At 42.2% G+C, this 21,649-nt stretch overlaps 1 protein-coding gene across 3 annotated transcripts in view; it reads left to right on the forward strand.

Annotated features, from left to right (window-relative positions):
- The window catches only part of si:zfos-464b6.2 (uncharacterized), a 42,679-nt gene extending 26,558 nt beyond the window's left edge, over positions 1-16,121 (forward strand). For all 3 annotated transcript variants that reach the window (XM_049576589.1, XM_049576590.1, XM_049576591.1), the window contains 7 exons: positions 2,239-2,333; positions 7,206-7,422; positions 9,430-9,545; positions 9,869-9,980; positions 11,773-11,974; positions 12,357-12,692; positions 14,767-16,121. In XM_049576589.1, the coding sequence (XP_049432546.1) occupies positions 2,239-2,333; positions 7,206-7,422; positions 9,430-9,545; positions 9,869-9,980; positions 11,773-11,974; positions 12,357-12,692; positions 14,767-14,905 (1,217 nt within the window). In that variant the 3' untranslated portion in view covers positions 14,906-16,121. The remainder of the gene's footprint in view (positions 1-2,238; positions 2,334-7,205; positions 7,423-9,429; positions 9,546-9,868; positions 9,981-11,772; positions 11,975-12,356; positions 12,693-14,766) is intronic.
- Positions 16,122-21,649: the final 5,528 nt, after the last annotated feature.

Below are 21,649 nucleotides of genomic sequence, written 5' to 3' on the forward strand. Positions count from 1 at the left end.
GTGGTCCCTAAAGTCTCCAAAAGTAGATCAGGAGCCAGAGCCTTTAGCTATCAGGCTCCTCTCCTGTGGAATCATCTTCCTGTTATGGTCCAGGAGGCAGACACCATCTCCATATTTAAGACTAGACTTAAGACTTTCCTTTTTGATAAAGCTTATACTTAGGGCTGGCTGAGGCTTGCCTTGTACCAGCCCCTAGTTAGGCTGACTAAGGCCTAATCTGCTGGGGGACCTCCTATAATACACCGAGCACCTTCTCTTCTCTCTCTCTCTCTCTCTCTCTCCCTTGCTAACACTCATGTCCTGTTACTGCAACTTATTATTTATATCGCAGCGGTGTCTGGATAGTGTGACATGTGTGCTTGTGCTGCTGCCGTGGTCCTGCCAAATGCCTCTTGCTGCTGCTGTCATCATTAGTCATTAGTCATACTTCTACTGTTATTATACACATATGATTATTGTCACATATACAAGCCCGGTTCTAGGCAGGCACATATGAGGGGGCAGTCATAAATGTGAAGGTGGCATCATGCTCCAGCACATTTTTGTCATAGGTAGAGCTGACAAATAAAGGTCACTCACTCACTCACTCACTCACAGGATGTTGGGACACTGTGTGAGTGCCCTGTAGAGGGTGTCAAATGTGCTCACTGCTTGTTTTGTTGTTGATAACAGTGTTTTCTACATGGAATTGGGTTGTTGTTAGCTGTGTGTCCAACCCCCAACCTAAAGAAATGGATTGCACTTTGTCAGGCCTCTACCCTAAGACCTGGCCATCTTGGGTGTCCCACCTGAAGACTAAGCTCCTGCTGGTATAGCTCTTAGGGTCACTGAGGTACACAAACCCCCTGACCACAATAAGGTGGCAATCCCTCACGGAGGAAAACTGAAAAATAAAATCAAGAAAAAATAAAATAAAAATTAAGAAAAAAACAAAATAAAAATATCCTTCATCCAGGCACAACCAACATCTTAACATTTATCTTATTGGATGCCATCAGGCATCTAGACATATGAAATAAATTTGAACCTAATAATAACAATAACCTCACTATAGCCAGTATTTACCAAAGCTAGTCTTATAAAAAAAAACTTATCAAACTAACAGAACTAACAAACACAACAGATACAAGCTAGAGCAGAACATTTTATATTTTTTTGTTTTGTTTTGGGGTTGTTGTTTTTTTTGTCTTTGTTGGGTTTTTTTTGGTAGCAATTTAACAGATTTCTCCTCACTCCACTCTCCTTTGAGCTGCTGAAAGTGTGCAGAACTAGAGGCTTGGTGGGGCTTTATGTAGGGGTCTGGCACACACAGGGCATTTGTTCTCAGTACAGTGACATGCAGCAGGCACTCATCTCTTGCTGTGCTTGTGTGATTGAAGAAACGTTCGCACTGACAGCCTCACTCTCTATGCTCACACTTTGTTAACTATTTATTAAGTATCTCACAACACAAGACGCTACGACGAGTTTAACGGAGCTTCACTTTACTGCTGCATTCTGCCTCACTGAGACTGAGAAACCTGATGCTGATGCATCTTGGCTCATTTGCATACTAAATAGTGATTGGGTGTTTACTGGGGGGGAGGGTTTCTGCCGACTGCAGACAGTAACGTTAGATCACACGCAGCCGGCACACAGCTTGGAGTGGTGTGGAGACAGATGAGAAAACTTTTTAGTTTTGTGCCTTTTTCAGCAGATTTGAGGGGGCAAGACATTTGTTTAAGGGGGCATTGCCCCCTCTTGCCCCTGCGTAGAACCGGCCTCGCACATATATGTACTATCAGATATTAATATATACTTTCAACATATTAACAATATTATTACTTTCATTAATGTTGTTGTAAGCTATTATCATTACCGTCTGTCCTGCATCTCTCTCTGTCTCTCTTTCTGTCTCATTGTGTCATATGGATTACTGTTAATTTATCATGTTGATCTGTTCTGTACGACATCTATTGCACGTCTGTCCGTTCTGGAAGAGGGATCCCTCCTCAGCTGCTCTTCCTGAGGTTTCTACCATTTTTATTCCCGTTAAAGGGTTTTTTGGGGGAGTTTTTCCTTATCCGCTGCGAGGGTCCAAAGGACAGAGGGATGTTGTATGCTGTAAAGCCCTGTGAGGCAAATTGTGATTTGCGATATTGGGCCTTATAAATAAAATTGATTGATTGATTGATTGATTGAGTGAGTGATTGACAGTGTCTAGGCACCAGTTCAGTTTAACAGTTTTGACTCATGCAGGTCCTGAGGAACAAAAGCTGTCTCTCATGGTGGTCAGCGGGACAAAGACTGTGTTGGTGGCAGCTTATCAGGAGCACCGCACAGGGCAAAAAGAGGTCAGTAAAGAAAGCAGAGCAACAACTCAACTTTTACTCCCTGTGGACAAAAGGCCTGTGCACACTGAGTCCATTTTTTTTCCGAACATCTGAGGAAACAAAAAAAAAAAACTCATACAGAAACCTTGCACACTGAGTCCAGTATGTTTTATTGTTCTATTCATTGCTCAAATTTGAAAACATGAGACAAAATGAAAACACACAGTGGAGTGTTATAAAAATTATGATCACACTGTTTATTCATGCTATTATTTTGTACAAGTCGTGAAAAATTGTTCCTGTTTCATACTGCAACACTGCAACATCAGCAGACTCCTCAGTTAAGGTTAAAGGGAAATTTCGGTTTATTTCAACCTGTCTCCTATCGTCCTAAATTTGTTTCAAGTGACTAGTGACATAAAAATAATAGTTAGCATGTTAGCCGTTAGCCTACATACAGCCAGGGCGCATAGTAGCGTCAGACCCGTTAAAACCTAAGTGAATGGGCATACTTCAAGTGCAAAGTTAGTCCACTAAACAAGCTTTTTTCCCACAAAGACCGCCTCATATCGTTAGGATAAATGTCAGAGAACATATAGAAAATGACATGTAAACGTGTTGTCTTACCTAACCGGTGTGGTGCCATGTTTGTTTACCATTTAGCTCTGCTTTCCAAAGCGCGGCCAAAATATTGTGAGAACAAGCAGCGATCTCATACTGTGCCTGAAATCTCGCGAGCTCTGGACAAAGAGCATGGATACCAAGAGGTGAAGCTCCGTTGAATTTTTGCCAACAGCCACTAGGGGCGCTACCGCCATTTTGAACTGTTGAGCTTGGACTGTTGCGCCTAGACAACATGCAAGATGTCAAGAAGAGAGGAGAAAAAAAGTAAAAGAAAACAGTGTAGTGCAATTAACTGCAACAACTATCGGTGGAACACCCCGCACCTGGCCTTCCACCGTTTCCCGAAGGATCCCGACAGAAGTGTACATTTTAAAGTGTTTTAATATCAATTTAATATGCCAGTTTTCGTGGGAAGATATATGTATATATGTATATATAGGCTTATATGTGGCCTCTTGGACCATTTATATCAGAACTGATTACTGCTTTAGCATTAAAATATATCATATTAAAATAACATATAATATTATTATTATTATTATTATTATTATTATTACATTATTATAATGTAAATCTTTATTCCTGACTATGTGACGTCACCATTAATGTGTTTCTAGTTAAAATATTCATTCATTCATTCATTCATTCATCTTCTAACCGCTTCATCCTCTTGAGGGTTGCGGGGGGGCTGGAGCCTATCCCAGCTGACATCGGGCGAGAGGCAGGGTACACCCTGGACAGGTCGCCAGACTATTGCAGGGCTGACACATAGAGACAGACAACCATTCACGCTCACATTCACACCTACGGACAGTTTAGAGTTACCAATTAACCTAGTCCCCAATCTGCATGTCTTTGGACTGTGGGAGGAAGCCGGAGTGCCCGGAGAGAACCCACGCTGACACGGGGAGAACATGCAAACTCCGCACAGAAGGGCTCCCATGCCCAGGATCGAACCTGCAACCCTCTTGCTGTGAGGCGAGAGTGCTAACCACCACACCACCGTGCCGCCCTAATTAAAATATAGATTTTTTTATTATTATTTATTTATTTATTTGGTAGATTGGCTTATGGGGTGATTTTGAAGGAGTAATTAAGTTAATCTTCTCATAAGTGGATGTAATATGTAGAGATGCCAGCTAGGCCATTTTTCTTCGTTTTGTTTTTTTTTAAGTCTATATTTTGCTTTACAAAAACGTGAAAAAGCAGCTGTGACCAAGCTATCACAAGGTGAGTAGCATTGTAAGCATAATTAAGCGATATACTTCAGTTTGTCTGTGTGTTTTTGTATGCAAGCGGGTCTGCTGCGGTCTGCTGACGGTCCAAAATGGCGGCGGTAGGATGAAACCATGGGGGAATTTGTTGCTATGGGGCATTCTATTGAGCTTCGCCTCTTGGTATCCATGCTCTTTGCTCTAGATAAAGCCCAGCTGGATACTACTCCAGGTGGAGGTGTCTCGTCCTCAGTCACATCCAGACCTTGAAAATAAGGCTGCAACCGGTCCCATTCCTTGCAACAGAGGCATTCCTCTTCTGTGGGCATTGGGGCACAGCAGTCACAGGTACACCACCAATCTCCAGAGCTACGCAGCCTTGCAGCAGCCATTCTTCCTCTCTCGTCCTCTACCTGTTGCGCCTCGCTCTCTCCTCCTCCGTTCTTCAATTTCACGAAGCTCTTCATCAGTGTATTCTGGCTCAAATAAATAAGGGCGGCGATCAAACTCTGCAAAATCAAATTCCTCCTCCACAAAGTCGAAGTCTGGCAAAAAGTCAGCCATTATTCTATAAATCTTTCATAAAATAAATGAATGAACTTTTCAGGCTACTGTCCGGTTCTGCCTTCCAGCTGTTGCTGCTTGTTCTCGCAAGATTTCAGGCACGGTATGAGATCGCTGCTTGTTCTCGCGATATTTCGGCTGCGCTTTGGGAAGCAGAGGTAAATGGTAAACAAACATGGCAGCACACCGGTAAGGTAAGACAACACGTTTACATGTCGTTTTCTAGCCTATATGTTCTCTGACATTTATCCTAACGATATGAGGCGGTCTTTGTGGAAAAAAAGTTTGTTTAGTGGACTAACTTTGCACTTGAAGTATGCCCGTTCACTTAGGTTTTAACAGGTCTGACGCTACTATGCGCCCTGGCTGTATCTAGGCTAACGGCTAACATGCTAACTATTATTTTTATGTCACTAGTCACTTGAAACAAATTTAGGACGATAGGAGACAGGTTGAAATAAACCGAAATTTCCCTTTAAGGGAAGTTCAGTACTATATCTGTAAGAGGAAGTAGGAGAAACCAAGGGTGGGAGACAGGTCGGGAGCATGTCATCTGGACGCCAGTGTGACAGGGTGTCACACCAACTGAAGACGGTTGTTATCTATGAAGTCTGTACTTGATAGATTAGGAGAAATGAAACAGTTGAACTTCAACGCCCACCTATGCTGTATAAAAACTTGCAGTTGATGCTCCCCATGGGGCCTTTTCTCTGTAACCTCATCTTGTGTGTTGCACTGTGAAACGCTCCTTCTTGTACAAGAAAATAAATTCTGTTAAACTTTGATATTTCAGCTCCAGTCTCTGTTGCTTTAAAGGTCATTACGAAGTAATTATTTTGACATGGAGAGACTAACTATAGTTAGTCTGATTGTTGCCACTCTCTCTTGGTGTCTGGCATTTGGCACTGCTGCTGGAAGGGGCTGAGCTGTCCTCCCTCTCTGTTTCCACACTTTAGCCATCTCTGTCTGTGTGCAGTCCACACCCTCTTCGTCATCATCATCCACCTGAATATTTCTATCTGACCTGTTGTAGGTTGGCTATCTGAGCTTTGAAAGGATACTATTCGACGCATTCCTCTCTCTTGTTGCAGATGTTTCCCACCGCTACATATTTTTTGACACAACAATTCTCTAAAGGCTTTTGGCGAATGCGAAAAATGCAGAAGAATTTAACCTGTTATGAAAACTTTTAAGACGGATGAAAGTTTTGGACTCAGGGCTGAATTCACAAAAGGATTGCGTGGCTTTTGCGGCCGCTAAACCGGTAAAAATGGAGCAAACAGATACCATCTAATTCACAAAGCACACGCAGAGGGTGAAATGCTCCGCTAACTGCGCTGCCAAGCAGAATGCGACTCGGTGCGCCGGTGTTATTTGCACGTATTGAAATGAGGTAATATGCATATATTTGGCGCAAAAATTGCCCCTTTCTATGCAAATGAGCCTCACTGATAAACAACATCTAATTCACTAACACCAGCGCCACACGCAGTTTGAGTGAAGTAAATAACGTCTTTAGAAAGCTGGTGCAAACTGGGCGCTCCTCTGTGGAAGCCTCTCGCCCAGACTTTCCAGTGATCGTGGCAGCAGTGATTATCTGTTAAATCAGTCTGTAAATAATATTTTGACATTATTATTATAATCATTATTAGCCTACTTTAATGGCATCCGAAGATACTGATGCATTGAACAGGTGACAGTCTGCGGTCGTTCTCAAAATGCACTTCTGTCACGCGCTTGAAAAGCAACTTTCAATAATTTATTTTACGAAAAGGGGGAAACAAACATGAACAGAAACAGTTCCATAATTCATAATAATTCAAAAGATAACGAAAAAACAGCTACAAGTGAGAGGGAATAGTGATAAAGTGGTCAAACTTGGTCAAATCCACAGCCTCAATCCATCCGACACTGTTAGACTGACTCACCAGCAGACATCACTACATGAGGGTATACAGTATTCAGTACTTTGACAAACAAAGTCTGCCATTGTTCTGCCATGGTGTTCTTGGCGTAAAGCCAGCATTTATACTTTGCCATATGGCTAATTGCAATCAGAGGCAAATCAGGGGCAAACTGCACTCAGCTGCCAAACTTTGTGGGCGTGTTTGTGCTGGTATATCATTAGCGCAATATGCTTTGTGAATAGGACATTAAGACGGAGCAAACTGCGGGTGCAAGTGAAGTGCAATTCAAGGTGCTATCAGCGGCCGCAGTTCATTCTTTGTGAATTCGGCCTTCAGTGTGCAAACGTGATTGACATAGCGTAAGGTTGTATTTATTTTTAGATGTGCAACAATTTCAGGCAAAAAAAATGGCTTAGGTGTGCAAAGGCCTTCTTCACAAAATTAAAGTGATATAGATATGAGATCAAAATGTGAAAGAAGTGCTGAAGGTGTGATAGAAAACATTTATAAATACAAGGATAAAAAAACTTGCATGCTCCCCATAACATGGCAATACCATCCTTATTCTTTTCTTCTCTTGGCAGGTTCGTATTATTGCAGTGGTGCTGAGGAGCGAGACAGTTGCCTATCGCTGCCTCCTCCGTTGCCAGGAGCAACTGCGCATCTCTGAAGGTGTCAGCACCACCCACAGTGATCACTTTGGCTTTGCATACGGGACAGCAGACATCATGTGTCCTCTCCCCTTGGGCTGTGAGACCGCATCTCATGTCACTGTGATCTCTGCTGCATCTGACTCAAAAGGTACTGAAGGGTTCTGCACATGAGGTTTTTAGCATGTTAGCAGCAGGGCTTCTTGCTGTGGCAATGTCAGTCTGTCACTCCTGTTGACCTCTCTCCTCTAGCACCACCATCAGCAAGTCAAAGTTTTCACTTAATTTTTAAAACATCTCGACTTCTACCAGATGGATTGACCATTTTTTTAATGGTGCCCAGATGACATGTCTAAAGGCCTAGACATTAGGGGTGTGCCCGAATACGAATACATTATCGTACAGGCACGAATAATGCCTTTGAAACAGATATTTTTTCTATACAAATATAACAGTTATTATTCGGATGGGGAAAAAACATGTGCGTCATGCACTTTTTTTGGGGGGGTCATGTGGTTGAGAAACGCCGCGCTAATAAAACAAATCAAACACTGGCTATGCCTGCTTACAGTGAGATGATAAGACACATTTTCACTCACCCGTTGTCTGCCAGATAGCCTAAAGTTGAACGGTCATCAAAGCAGCAAGTTCCTTAATCCTGTGTAGGCCTAATGTTAGCTGGTCCTTCTTTGGTATGGAGTTGAAAGTGCATTCCACCAGCAAACGTCATTATCCATTGCTGTTATGGAGACAGAGCGCAACACGTCATAATCTGAAAGCCACGCCCCCAAAGGGGAAACGAGGCCCACTTTCCCCTCACAGTTTCCCCCTCCGTTTCCAGCCTTTTGAGTTTTCCCTAAGTCCACAGCCAATAAGGCTAAAAACCCAGTGCTTAGCTTTTATCAGCTGCCGAGCAGAAAAACAGAACCTTGTAGAAGACAAAAGTGGATACAGCCAAAAATGTGAGGCTTCAACAGGGAAGATGTGTGCAGCAAACACTTTGTCAGATCCTCCAAATGTATTTTTTAGAGTAACAGTTAACTGTATTTATGTATGTTAAGCTAAAGCATTGACAGTATGAATACAACTTCTGTTATAATTGTACCCAGCGCTCCGCGATTCAAGCAGTCCATTCCAGCTGTCCGCTCTCTCAATCTACCAGCATGTAGAGGCATGTCTCAAAACAACAACATGTGCTGGTAGTAGGAGCAGGCTGACGGCTGAGCATGCTCAGTGCTCAATGCTCATCTTCTTAAAAAAGAATCTCCACATCATGTTTTCTCCAAGACGAGCAAGGTAAGGAGAAGGGACACTGAGGTAGACCAGCAATATTAAGCTTATTAATATACCGTTGCCTCTCTGGTAGGCATAGCGTGCTAAAATAATCCTTTGCCATCTTATTATTAGCTAATTATTAGCTAGCTATAGCTAATAATTTTAGCTAGCTAGCTAGCAATACAGTCGTAGAGACTTGAAGGCGCGGCTGCGGAGACAGAATGACAGCGGATGAGCGAAAAAGGGGAAAGTGGGCCTCGTTTCCCCTTTGGGGGCGTGGCTTTCAGATCATGGCGCATTGCGCTCTGTCTCTATCCACAGCGACCGTTATGGTGCGAGCATTTTACTTGCATTTGCGACTAAAAATAGTTTTGTGCGAGCAAAAGAAATCTGTGTGAGTACAGATTTCAACCAGCAGCAGAAACGAAAGGCGAATCCTGCCGGTTGTGGGTTGAACGGGGGTCACAGACGATACGGCGGAGTACTATGGCCACTGCAAGATAAGGATTTACCGGCAACTGAGAAGCCTGGCTCAAGGTCCAATAATTTCCTCTTCGTTGGTGTCATGCTCCACAGTGACTGATAGCACCCAGCCCACTGTGGGTCTTTTAGGGAATGTACTAAAATATACCAACCGGGCTGCATGATGTGTGTGGTTTATGCACTGATAAGGGATGTTAAGACGGAGCAAACTGCGGGTGCAAGTGAAGTGCAATTCAAGGTGCTATCAGCGGCCGCAGTTCATTCTTTGTGAATTCGGCCCTTAGTGTGCAAAGGGCTTCATTCAGGTGTTTTTCTAATTCTTCCTATTTAAATGTAGTGTACTTTAAGCATAAATGTGATTGTAAAAATGTATCTGTGGTTCTTTTCTGTGGACTCTTAGATACACTTGACAAAGAGTTTTTGGAGGTGAAGAACCAGAAGGTGCAGAGTGACTCCTTTCCTTACAACTTCGTCATCTGCCTCTCCACCATGTTTGATTTTACAAACGTGCTACAGGTAACTTTATGTTACACTGATTTTACAGTTATTTAGAATTTTTCTTAGTTTATTAAGCACCAAATCAGAAATTAGGAAAATATTTTACAGAAGACCAAGACAGGTAGACATGACAAATGCAGAGTAACAAAATGGTACAGTTAAAGACAGTTGGCTGTTATTTCCATGCCTGGCAGCTTTCCATCACACATGACAGTCAAGAGAATGTTTCCTTAATGCTTCTTACTACTGTTTTCCTCTGATAGTGGAGAAACTGAGTCTGGTTCGAGTTTTAGTGCCTGCATGTCCCTGGAGTATCAACGAATGCTTGTGTTTTATTGTAGCTGGTCCAGAGTTTGGAAATGCTGCACTTACTAGGGGTTAACAGAGTTGTCATCTATAAGACCAGCAACAGCCCTGAAACGCAGCGCATACTGGACTACTACAAATACAAAGGTGAAGTATGTGTCTCTCTCTTTACAGCACAAGCAGCCACAGCAGGGGTTATCTTATCCACTGTTTTCCCTTTCAGCACTATTGTGTGAACAGAGCAGCCAGATGCCCATTTTTCCTGCATTGACTTCCTTCCTTCAGCTCCCCAGGAGGAGGATTAAAAAGCTGTTAAATGCCCTGCTTTCCAGGTCCATGAAGTCAGGACATTCCTTCGAACTCTTATCTGGACAAACTTTTTTTTTTTTTTTTTTTTAAACAATGGAAATCGGTTGTTTTCCAGTCTAAAGACACTGATCCCAATATTAACACGACTTGGAAGACTATGAAAGCCCTGACAGCACAACCCTATCAAGAAATCTCCTGACTTTAAACCGGATTTATGTGTGTACACAATGGATTTATCAGAGCTGCCTGCTGAACCCATTTTAAATGTTATCACTGGATTGAATGGTCTTTGTCAGTGGTTATCAGCCTCATAGATATGGGTTAGAAGGGGCCTGCCACATATACTGTTATCAGTTGTCATGGGAGACGCTTTTGTTAGGTTTTACTTTCATTAGGTTTAGGTGCCAATTCCTGCAGGGTTAGGTTTAGGAAAAAGATCATAGTTTGGGTTAAAATAAGTACGTTTGTTGTGTTTTGTAACATAACATGATATGACCAACTAATGTATATCAAGTAAAATATGTCAGTGTTAACTTTTCTGTTTCACATGAGACATGAGCTGATTGAGCTGATGACATGATTTGCCTTAGTGAAAAACTTGTTTTTCTGACCTATCCACCATGAAGACATCATTCAAACATGGACTTTTCTTGGTCTTTATTCTGCGTCACCTGTCTTCCCTCTTTGCTCCCGCCAACTGGAGGTCACTGCGTAACAATAAACATGGTCATTTAATGAGTTGATAACAGCGTTTCGAACCTGCTATTAGATGTAGCAGGCCCCATCTAGCCCATATCCATGAGCCTGATAACCACTGATAACACTCATTCAGACATTCAAAGCCTGTGTAACACATTGATGTATTACGATACCTGGATACAATGGTGAATGCAGGGCATCGTTCATTCCTTTGCAAGTTGGCCAAAATGGTTCACCAGCTGCGTATGAAACTACTTCCTCACTGTGTGGCTCATAGAGCAGGCACACTAAATACTTTGGGCAGCCGAGTGTGGCCAAGTGCGGGAAAGCTGTTAATTTCAGTTTAGTGCTCATGGGGATAAAATGATTGAATCTTGCAGTTCTTCAATCCAGATAATGAACCAAGTCGACAATGTTTTGGTTAAAAAACAACAACAAAAAAAGATTTTTGTTGATCTTGAACATTGGTCTGCAGCTTGGCAGTTGCCTAACGTAGGTTTTATGTCATCCACCATCCCGTCCATCTCCAGAAAGCAAGGTCAGCTCATGTAGGCTACTTAATCACTTTAGAGACACTGACAAGACACAGATGAACCATACAAATGTAAGGTGCCTGTGGTTTGCATAAATGTACAATGCCAACATTTTCTTCTGGTGACTGGGCTGGAAGAGTTAGCATTAGGAATTAAATTTAGCTCTGAGTTAAAATGTACAAACAGTATCACTAATTACATGCAACATCATTCCCTTGGAATCCATCATATGTAGGCAGGCAATTTGATTCCAGCACAGGTATGGCAGACTCTGCCACTAACAATGGAAACTGTACGGATTATAACGTACATACAAAGTCATTTCCCAGAATGTAACTAAAATGCTGAACTAAAACCTTGCAGCTGCTAACCTGTGTCTACCAATGTCTTCTCTACAGGTTTTGTAGAGGTGATTCCTTGGTCTCTGTCCAAATTTGTGAGTGTATCTCGAGGCTGGCTCCCCAAACACGGTCCAGGTGACCTCCACTACTTCGGCCAGATTCCTGCTCTCAACGACTGTCTTTACAGATACATGTACCAATCCAGATACGTGGCCCTGCAAGATATGGATGAGCTCATACTGCCTCAATCAGTCAACAGGTAGCACTTTCTTTTAGATGATGGACACTTAAAATGAGACAAGTGTCTATTGATAAAGTGAGCTTTAGCCACAGGAAATGATGCCTGGAATCAAATATGTAATATCAAAATGGTTTATAGATTTTACTACTACTAGAAATACAGAATATCTTTATGTGATTGTAATTACCTTCGAATTATTTAAGTCAACACAGTAGTTATTGATGCTTCATAGGAATAATAAAGGTTCACAAATGCAACAGTATATTCATATGTGCTTTCAACCTCATTAGAGCATGCTCTTGTTTGTTATAAAGCCTTCATGAATTGTTTACATACTGCTTTGAAATGTAAATGGGTGTGACTGTTGTTGTTTTTTTCAATGTGTATTTTTAATCATCAGTTGGTCGGAGCTGGTGCCACTGCTGGAAATGAAATATGGCAAGGAAAAGTGTTACATGTTTGAGAATAACGTGTTCCCCAACACCGTTTCACTGCCTCCACCCACCTTTCAAACTCTGCCCCCGCCGAGTTGCTGTCCCGGCTGGGAGAATGTGTCCGGGGTAAACATCTTGGCTCACTTGTACCAAGAACCCATCATTACAGAGACACGTTACACCAACTTCAAGATCATTGTCAACCCCAGAGCTGTGTTCTCCACGAGCGTCCACGGACTGCTGAGCTCACTGATAGACTGCTCCTGGGTTGACAGGAACATAGCACGGATGTACCACACCAGGTAGACTGATGGTTGTGTTCTTTATAATCAAATGATATATATGTGATTTCACTGTTTTTCATTGGTTTATGTAGCTGCAAGAAAAACAACAATTCAAACAATCTTATAATGACAATAACAATAACAATAACAATAAAAATAATAATAAACTTTATTCATATAGTGCTTTTCAAAACAAAGTTACGAATTGCCTTAGAAAAATAAAAATGGTAAAATTCTTAAATTGTTTTAAAATGCTTAAAACAATTTATAAACAGTTTAAAACTTAAACAACATTAAGGTAAACAAGCCAGTATTAGACAGAATCTAATAAGTTAAACAAAAATCAAGAAAGCTAAGAGAATGCCTTTGCATACTACAGTTGTAGTTAATAAGATAATTTGAGCACTTGAGAAGTTCAGATGGATAATCACTTTTTGACCGAACTATTAACTTATAGACATGAGACTTACCACTGAACAACAGTATGGACCTCATCCACAGCCATCCCCACCAGACGTTTTCGGAAAATGTCACTCTGCAACACTTTCCTCCACTTGTCAGAACCCACGAAGGTCTCGGGGGAACCGAAAACAATAAACACCTGACCCTTCGCTATGTCTTCGTCTGTGTTTCTTCTTTTGGAGGCATACGCTGCCAGTATGCCTATATTGTTGAGGTGCTTCACCTGCTCTTCCATAATGGAAACAAGCGGACTGACAATCAGCACGATGGCATCCTCAGGCCAACGAGCATCTTGTCTTGCCAAAAGTGAGCAAGCTGTTGGCCACACTTGGTTAATCAAACTTTTGCCAAAACCTGTCGGCAAGCAAGCTAAAACATCCCGTTTCTCAAGCAAATATTTTAAACACAGCCGCTGCAGTGGCTTTAAACTGTTCACAGAATGAAAACTAGCTACTTGTGATAGGATATGGTTGTAAATATCCTCTCTCAACTCCAACTCCATTGTCGCGTCTCCAGTTTCTAGTCGGACTGTAAACAATGAGCGTGGGAGGAAACAGAAGTCGGAAACAGAAATTCTCCTCCTCTGCCCAAATCAAACCAGAAGGCAAAAAAAATCGGGGGTCTACCCCCAGAGGCTGTATCGCCGTCTGCCGGAAGTCAGACGCCGAATACAGCTGATGGGTTCCGAGAATGGTGTGGTACTAATGAAAGATGCAAATGTAACATTGGTGGTTTGCAGCGACTGGCAGTGACTGGGCTGATATGAATAGGTTTTCAGAGCTGACTTACAAATAAAAGGAAGTTCAGGTCACAAACCCTGTGAAAGCATATTTATATCAATGTGTTTTCAAATAATAAGGCTTTCTCGTTAAATGGATTTATCAAACAGACCTAGCAGTCTAGAGTCGCAGTTTCATTTTTTAAGTGTTTTTAAGCTGTGCCTCGTTGCCGCTGATGCATTTAATTGAGGACCATGATAATAATAGGACAAGACATGGAATCTGAGGTTTTTCTGTGTATTTTGTTGAACTCATTAAGGTCTGACAATTTGAGATGTTTAGTTCAAAGCCGTGCGAATGGGATTAACACAAACTCAAAGGTTGGAGTGGGAAAGGAAGTTTGACTTTATTAGTGCCCTAGGAATGAGTCCTAAAACCTGTAAATGGGTTAGCATTTTAGCACTCCTGGTTCCCTTATCTGTAAGTCAGTGGGTTTTTTGAATGGGTTTTTAGTTAGATGACTGAAATAAGGTCTGTGGTTAACACAGGTTTAAGAGACTTTTATGTTTTGTTTTATGACGTAAAAATCACTAGTAAATTACCCACTGAGAAACGTTTGTTTGCCCCAGAGCTTATTTTCTGCAATAATCCAAAATCCAATGGGAAAATCCCATAAACTCTCTGATGAGGGAACCAGGGTGACACCAGCTAATGTGTTGGCGTACAAACATCCCTGCACCACTCAATTCTACAAAATCTAACTAACATCACAGTTACACCCTCAAAATTTCCTCAGAGAGCTGCACACCATTAGTTAGCCCATCTAAAGATATAGGCCAGCAACTAAATCTGATTCTATGGTGCTTATGTTTAGCGTGTAACCCTAATTTCTCTGCTCTCTGTCTGTGCAGAGCTTCAAGACAAACTGAGCTGACAGCAGACGAGCTGATTTATGACGGCCGACTGCTGAGCTACAGCACCAAACTCATACCAAACGTCAATGCTGTGTTCAGAGAGAGTGGACTTCTACCAGAGGGGAGCATACAGTAGCCTCTGTTTGTCTGTGTGTGTGTGTGTGTGTGTGTGTGTGTGTAAAAGAGAAAGAGAGAGAGAGAGACTTATCTGTCTCTTGAAGGACTTGAAGAAAGCTTTGTCTTTTTGACTCAGCAGTTCAGAATCATCTCAGAAGGATACATAGTACGGTACATTTTAATCAGCCTACTTCAAACTCAAAGTTGGCAAGTTGGGTTTCAGATCCTTATTCAACACCACACTGTGGTTGACAACATATTGCTTTTTTAGTCAGCTGAACTTGGTAGCATGTTTAGTGAGAAAATCTAGTGCATTACACCCTCAAAAATATGTCATGCATCATGCAAAAGTATTCAAAGACACGAATACACAGAGTACACAGCCATGTTGGTGGCTCTATGAGGCTGACACTGTTTATCCTGAGGAGATCATAAATGTCTGAACTAAATTTTATGACGCTTAATCCAATAATAGTTGGCTACAAATTTAGACTACCTGACTGTTAAAGCAGCTGTAAACTTTGATAAAATGTTAACAAGTTATTGATGACATAACACAACAACAAACAAATGAAAGCTGGAAGTCAACACCTGTAGTTCTAAATTAATTATTTTAGTAATCTTTCATGTGAAACAAACAGTTTGGTTAGTAGAAAATACTGTATTTATTTAGCAACCAAATGCAAGCAGTCATCATTTGAAATTTACGGTCAATTGATTGATGATTCCTCCCAAATTAATTTTCTGGACATTCTGATCATCAGAGATTAAGACAAATTGGCAACAAATCCTTATAGAAAACTGATAGACAAGCATACAGTATTCCATCCATCCATTTTCAACCGCTTATCCGAAGCCTGGTTGCAGGGGCAGCAAAGCTGAGCAAAGTTTTCCAGACGTCCCTCTCCTCAGCAACACTTTCCAGCCCCTCGTGGAGGATCCCAAGGCATTCCCAGGCCACATGAGATATGTAATCCCTCCAACATGTTCTTGGTCTGCCCGGGGGCCTCTAACGGGAGGTGTTCAGGAGGCATCTTAATCAGAAGCCCAAACCACCTCAACTGACCCCTTTTGATACGAAGGAGCAGCGGCTCTACTCTGAGCTCCCTCCAGATGTCCGAGCTCCCTACCCTATCTCTAAATGCTGAGCCCAGCCACCCTTCCGAGGAAAACTCATTTTGACTGCTTGTATCCACAACCTCATTCTTTCAATCATTACCCAGAGCTCCTGACAATAGGTTAGTGTTGGGATGTAGATGGACCAGTAAATCAAAAACTTTGCCTTCCGGCCCAGCTCTTTCTTCACCACGACAGTCAAGCATAGCGCCTGCATCATGCAGATGCCGTGTCAAACCGCCGATCTATCTCACGCTCCATTTTACCCTCACTCATCCAGTTTTAATCAGACTAACATAATAAATCAATTTTCTCTAATGTCATGTAAATGTACTGACTGACATACGCTGCCATCAAACATGTGAAAACACCCAGGAGAGGGGGTGACATCAACAATATGCATTTACAAAGAGAGCCATTCTACATCTTCACCCTTAATACCCTTTCAGCTGAAGGTTTAAACTTAGAGTTTGATCTTAAATCTTTTTTTGTGATTGGATATATCTTGGAAAAAGATAAAACATTTTTCTTAGTAGGATAGTAGGAATTCTTTTCTTTCCCAACACAAATTCTGGCCAAAATGAACTTGCTGTTTTCTATTATTGTTTCCTGTTCTTCTTTCTATTTTTTTTCTACTTTTTCCTTGTGTTTTTCTATATAGGATTTTTTTTTATGATTAGTGGTTTTTATTAATGATGATTTTTGATATATTTTTGATGTGAATGCATTGTATCCAGTATATCCTTGTACAGCATTGCTTTTCTTGTCTCTTGTTCCTTTTCATGGAGACATGTTCTGTCCCCTTATGTGGGAGTGTCAGAGAGCGCCATTCAGATCTGATTGCCTCAACCTGAGAGTGGATTGACTCTCAATCAAGCAGATCACAATCACCTGAGAGATTAATGTGTTTGTGTCTAAGAGGCCATTTACACGTGACCGGCTATTTCCATAAACGGACATTTCACCGTCTCCATTTTCAAAAAGATCTTCGTTTACACTTACCCGTGTATATATACACAAGAGCATGCCAAACCTGTAGGTGGCAGTGTAACGAGAAGCTCAAGCCTTCCATGTATCCATTGTCACCATAGCAACATAGGTTGCACTTTTGACCCAGGCGAAAGTTCCGGCGCATACTGTGACATCGACTGCCTATGACTCCGTTTATCTCAGTTTACATGCAAACGCGCAACCGGAGTTTTCCAAAATCTCCACTCTGGCCGGAGTTTTTAGAAAGACTCGTTTTCAAAGGAGAAATCTCCGTTTGCGTGTAAACGAAGGGCACAAACGAAGGAAGATGTCTCCGTTTATCAAAATCACTGTGTATGTGTAAATGGCCTCTAAATAGTGCTTGTTGTACCGTGTAATGCTGATTTAAAAATGCCTGACAAAAATTTCTCTGTTAGTTTGAAATGTTGCACAATTACAACTTCTGGGAGCTTTTAATACAGTGTTTGGATCTCCTGTTTGGTTCTTGCTTTAGCAACCCAATCACCAGGAAAAAATGTTGGCATTGTGCCTCTCTGCAAACCGCAGGCATGTTACATTTGCCAGTTGTTATCCAGCACAGGGGTGTCAAACTCAATTTAGCCCACGGGCCAAATACTGCCCAATTTGATCTCAAAGTCCCATCAGGAAACGGAGCGATGTCTCTGTAGCAAACATCCACTTTTTGTTGCACTATCCCTAGTGGAAAATCAATGATGGGTCGATAAAAAACACTCATTACTGGAGGCTGAAAAGCTGCAGGAAACAGCAATGAATATCAGAACTGGTTTTGTTGTTAGTCTCTAACAGTGGTTTGCAGCTTGGCAGGCATCCTGCCCTAGGTGACAAAGCAGGGGACTCCACCTCCCGATGACAAAGTCAGCTCATATACTTTAGGCACTTTAGAAATTTTGATGAGATATACATAGAAATGTGTCTGTGGTTTGCAGAAACATACAATGGCAACATTTTCTTCTAATGACTGGGCAGTGTCACTCCAACACTCTTTCAATGTGTCCTTCATAATCTTGCTCCAGTTGATTCTGGTGCACACATGGTAGAGCGCAGTTCAAGAAATATGCTCTCAGAACAGTTTTATATGATTGCAACAAAAAGACACATGAAATAAGTGACTCTGCTTTTAACTCCACTTTCTGCCACTGAAAATCATATCATCTGCACTCCACTGATGATGTCTTTTGGTGCTCATCGTGAACGCGCTTCCCTCAGGGTGAACATATTCAGAGTTGATTGAGTTGATTCTGATCAGCTGTTCTGGAACCAAAAACTCAAGAGTTTCCCAGCTCAGACTCAGTCAATTCGGAGACAGGGATCAGGCTCAGAGCTTGTTGAGCCTGCTTTCTGAAATAGGGCCCTGGATAACCGGTACTACGAAGCTGGTTATCAACTGGTTTAGTCAACTCTGGGTTTTGCTATCCCGCCTCCAGCGCGTTCATGTAAAAGGGGTGGGCTTGTTAATTCTTTTAATCTATCCCTGATGATTTTATTTTTTATCTATTGTACGATTGTTATTTATTTGTATTACTGTTTGTACTATAAAATTCTGCTGCCTCTTGGCCAGGTCGCTTTTGAAAAAGAGATTCTATATCTCAATAAGCTTTACCTGGTTAAATAAAGGTTAAAAAAAAAAATTAAAAAAAAAATGCGAATGTCATCATCAGAGCCATGAACGAATTAGGCTGCTTCATATGATATGAGATCAAATGGTAGCTGATGTTTAAGAGATAAAATATCAGTGGAGTGGTATGTATTTGACAATCTTTTATCTTAAAACGGCAAATCTGGCGATATTGTAAATACCATTCAAATACCATTTGCTGTTTGGTCGGATGATGATAATACTACTCAAAATATGTCACAAAACATTTTTAACACCATACAGTTTCTGCTGCTGAAGTAAAGAGTGAAAAAGCAGTTAATGACTGAGGAGGTCTATCTGAACGAAATGTTACATTTATAATAACTGGGTCCAATTAACAGTGTGTGGATTATTCTGCTAAGAAAATATTTTATGTCAGGTGTTAACAGGCTGTGATCTGATACTCTGAAGTTAACAGGAACTGCCCATTGGTCCGACAGCCCATTGGTCCGACATCCCATTGTTCCGACCATATTAAACCCATTGTTCTTTAGTCCGTTACGAAATCATCATGATGCCCTGTGGTTGAGGTCTGGTTAGGTTTTGGCACAAAAACCACTTGGTTAGGGTCAGGAAAAGATCATGGTGTGGGTTAAAATGAAAAGGAAAGTGGCAAACACATAAGCTGTGAGCCTGCTTCGCCTCAAGCCTTTCCCAGCTGACCCAGAGCCAGTCGTGGCGCACCATCAAGGTAGAAATACGCCAGCCGGGAGCCATGCAGCACCGTGGACTGTCGGACTAATGGGATGTCGGACCAATGGGCTGTCGAACCAATGACATGGACCCAAAGTTAACCTGCTCCAGAGTAAGTTAGCTGTTCAGCATAAGTTACCATAGTGATTTATCCTGGTAAAAAGAGAACCAGCTTTGTAGTACTGAAAACCCAGAGTTAACCCCGAAGTTACCTCACTAACACCAAATCCTGCTTCATAGTACAAGCCTCAGTTCAGTCAACTCTGGGTTTTCCTATCAAGCCACGAGTACGTTAATGTGAAAGAGGCAGCTCTTAATTACAAGCAACATCATCAGAACCATGAATGAAGTAGGCTACTTCATATTATGTGAGATAAAAATTGTTTTGTAAATGAGACAAGTGACAAAATCTTAACGACAAGCTGTAATCTGAATACACTATCTACAAATCCACCATCATCCCAGACTTGAATCAACTCAACAAGTGTCCACTTATCCTAGCTAGTTCCAGTTACGATGTCCCTCCCATGGGTCTACTCTGTTGCTGATTGCTCAGTTCCAGTTGGGGGAATAATGTGGAACACTGCCATTGGTGGTTCCAGTTAGCGTGTCTTCTCCTATGCACTGACTATATATACAACATCTGTACTAAAATAGGAACGACACAGTGAAGATTGGTCTCCTTGAGAAAGCTGGGGCCTGATCTTCTGGGGGGCCCCCCAGTGGTGTAAACTACACCTTTACAGGTACTTTCACCATAAGTGGGACCAGGTTGATGCATTCAGGCACCCTGGGACTACTACTACCATTGAGGACTGGTGAGGCCTTCAGGGAACCTATCAATATCCAGAATCACATTTAAAGACATGACACTATATAGTTTCACAGTGTGTAGTCAGTCAGTGACACACACACATTTTCAAACTCCAAACAGAGTTCAGAGTGGCAGTGCAACATGTTGAACAAACAGGCTCAAAGTGTGAAAGTCACAGACAGTTCAACTCGGAACCTCTTTACACATGCATATGACAGTCAATCACAGTACAAACGACTCTGCTGCACACAGCTCTGACACAACATGAACTATGGCTTCAAACCACAAGTGCAAAAATCAGTAAAGTGCAGAGTGATGTACAGATGTCCACATTAAGAGTGGGGGGGGCGGGGGGGGGGGGACAAAGATAAATACACTATGAACAGGAGAACAAAGTGCAGCAGCTGCATCACAATAAACAGCTGGAGGTATGACGTGAACACTCTGTAGCTCAGATACAGAGGCGGTAGGATAAATATGTTGGTGCATACATAGTGCAGGAAAGTGCAGTAGTGTGGCCAGTAAGTGTGCCAGCATAGTGCAAATGGTCAGAAATATATAATAGATATATATATGTATAATATATATTAATACACACACACACACACACACACAGGTACTATTTACATGAAGTATGTACAAATACTATTCAGTCCAGGGAGGCCAGCCACTCCTCTGGGCTTTTGTTTTTTGCTGCCACCGGACAACAACTCACCCTCTGCCCATTGTTTTTTGTCAGCAGCTTGTGGCCTGTCTCCTTCACCTTTCGCTGGCCACAATGGCTGCAGCGAATGATGGAAGGGGGCTCTGACCCTTAGAGTCTGTCATCACTTTGCTGCCTCTGCCTGTGCCTCCTGCAGCCTCTTCCTGTTCTAGGCAGTGGTTTTTGGAAGAGATGAAGATGAAGCTGTGGAGGTGGTGGCCACATAGTGGCGGCTGGGGCAGAGGTAGTAGCAATAGAAGTGCAGCAAAAGCCCCAGTTAGGCCAGCACTGGGCTTCTCATCCTCCTCATCTCCCTCCAGCAGCGGCATGTCCTCATAAATTGAGGAGCCCAGGGCAGGCTGGGTCTCCTCTTCCTGGCTCTCTCTTGCTGGCAGTAAGAAGAGGGCAGGGGCAAGGGTGCTCCTCTCTTGGGCAGCCGTCCACCTTTTGTGCCTGCAGAGTGAACACAGAGCTGTTAGTGCTGAACAGTGACATTAAATATTTGATGTTGGTGCGTCAGGAGCAGCTGCTGAAGACAAATGAGATAATCATCTGTGAGACAACTGTAAGTAAAGTTTAAATAAAGAAGAGAGTCTCACCACTGAGAGAGGGTGGCAGCTGGAGGGTGGTCCTGTTTCTGAGGGCAGGGTGCATTGTGACCACGTTCCTGATGGCGTTGTAGTCCCTCAGAATCAGTGTCCAGCGGCTTACCAGGCACCCCATCATCCTCTTGCTGCTGGGATGGAGGACAGTCAGTCGGATGAAAATGGCCTCCACCAGCCGGCCAGTA

The sequence above is a fragment of the Epinephelus fuscoguttatus genome, linkage group LG5, assembly GCF_011397635.1.
Source record: "Epinephelus fuscoguttatus linkage group LG5, E.fuscoguttatus.final_Chr_v1".
NCBI classification, from domain to species: domain Eukaryota; kingdom Metazoa; phylum Chordata; class Actinopteri; order Perciformes; family Serranidae; genus Epinephelus; species Epinephelus fuscoguttatus.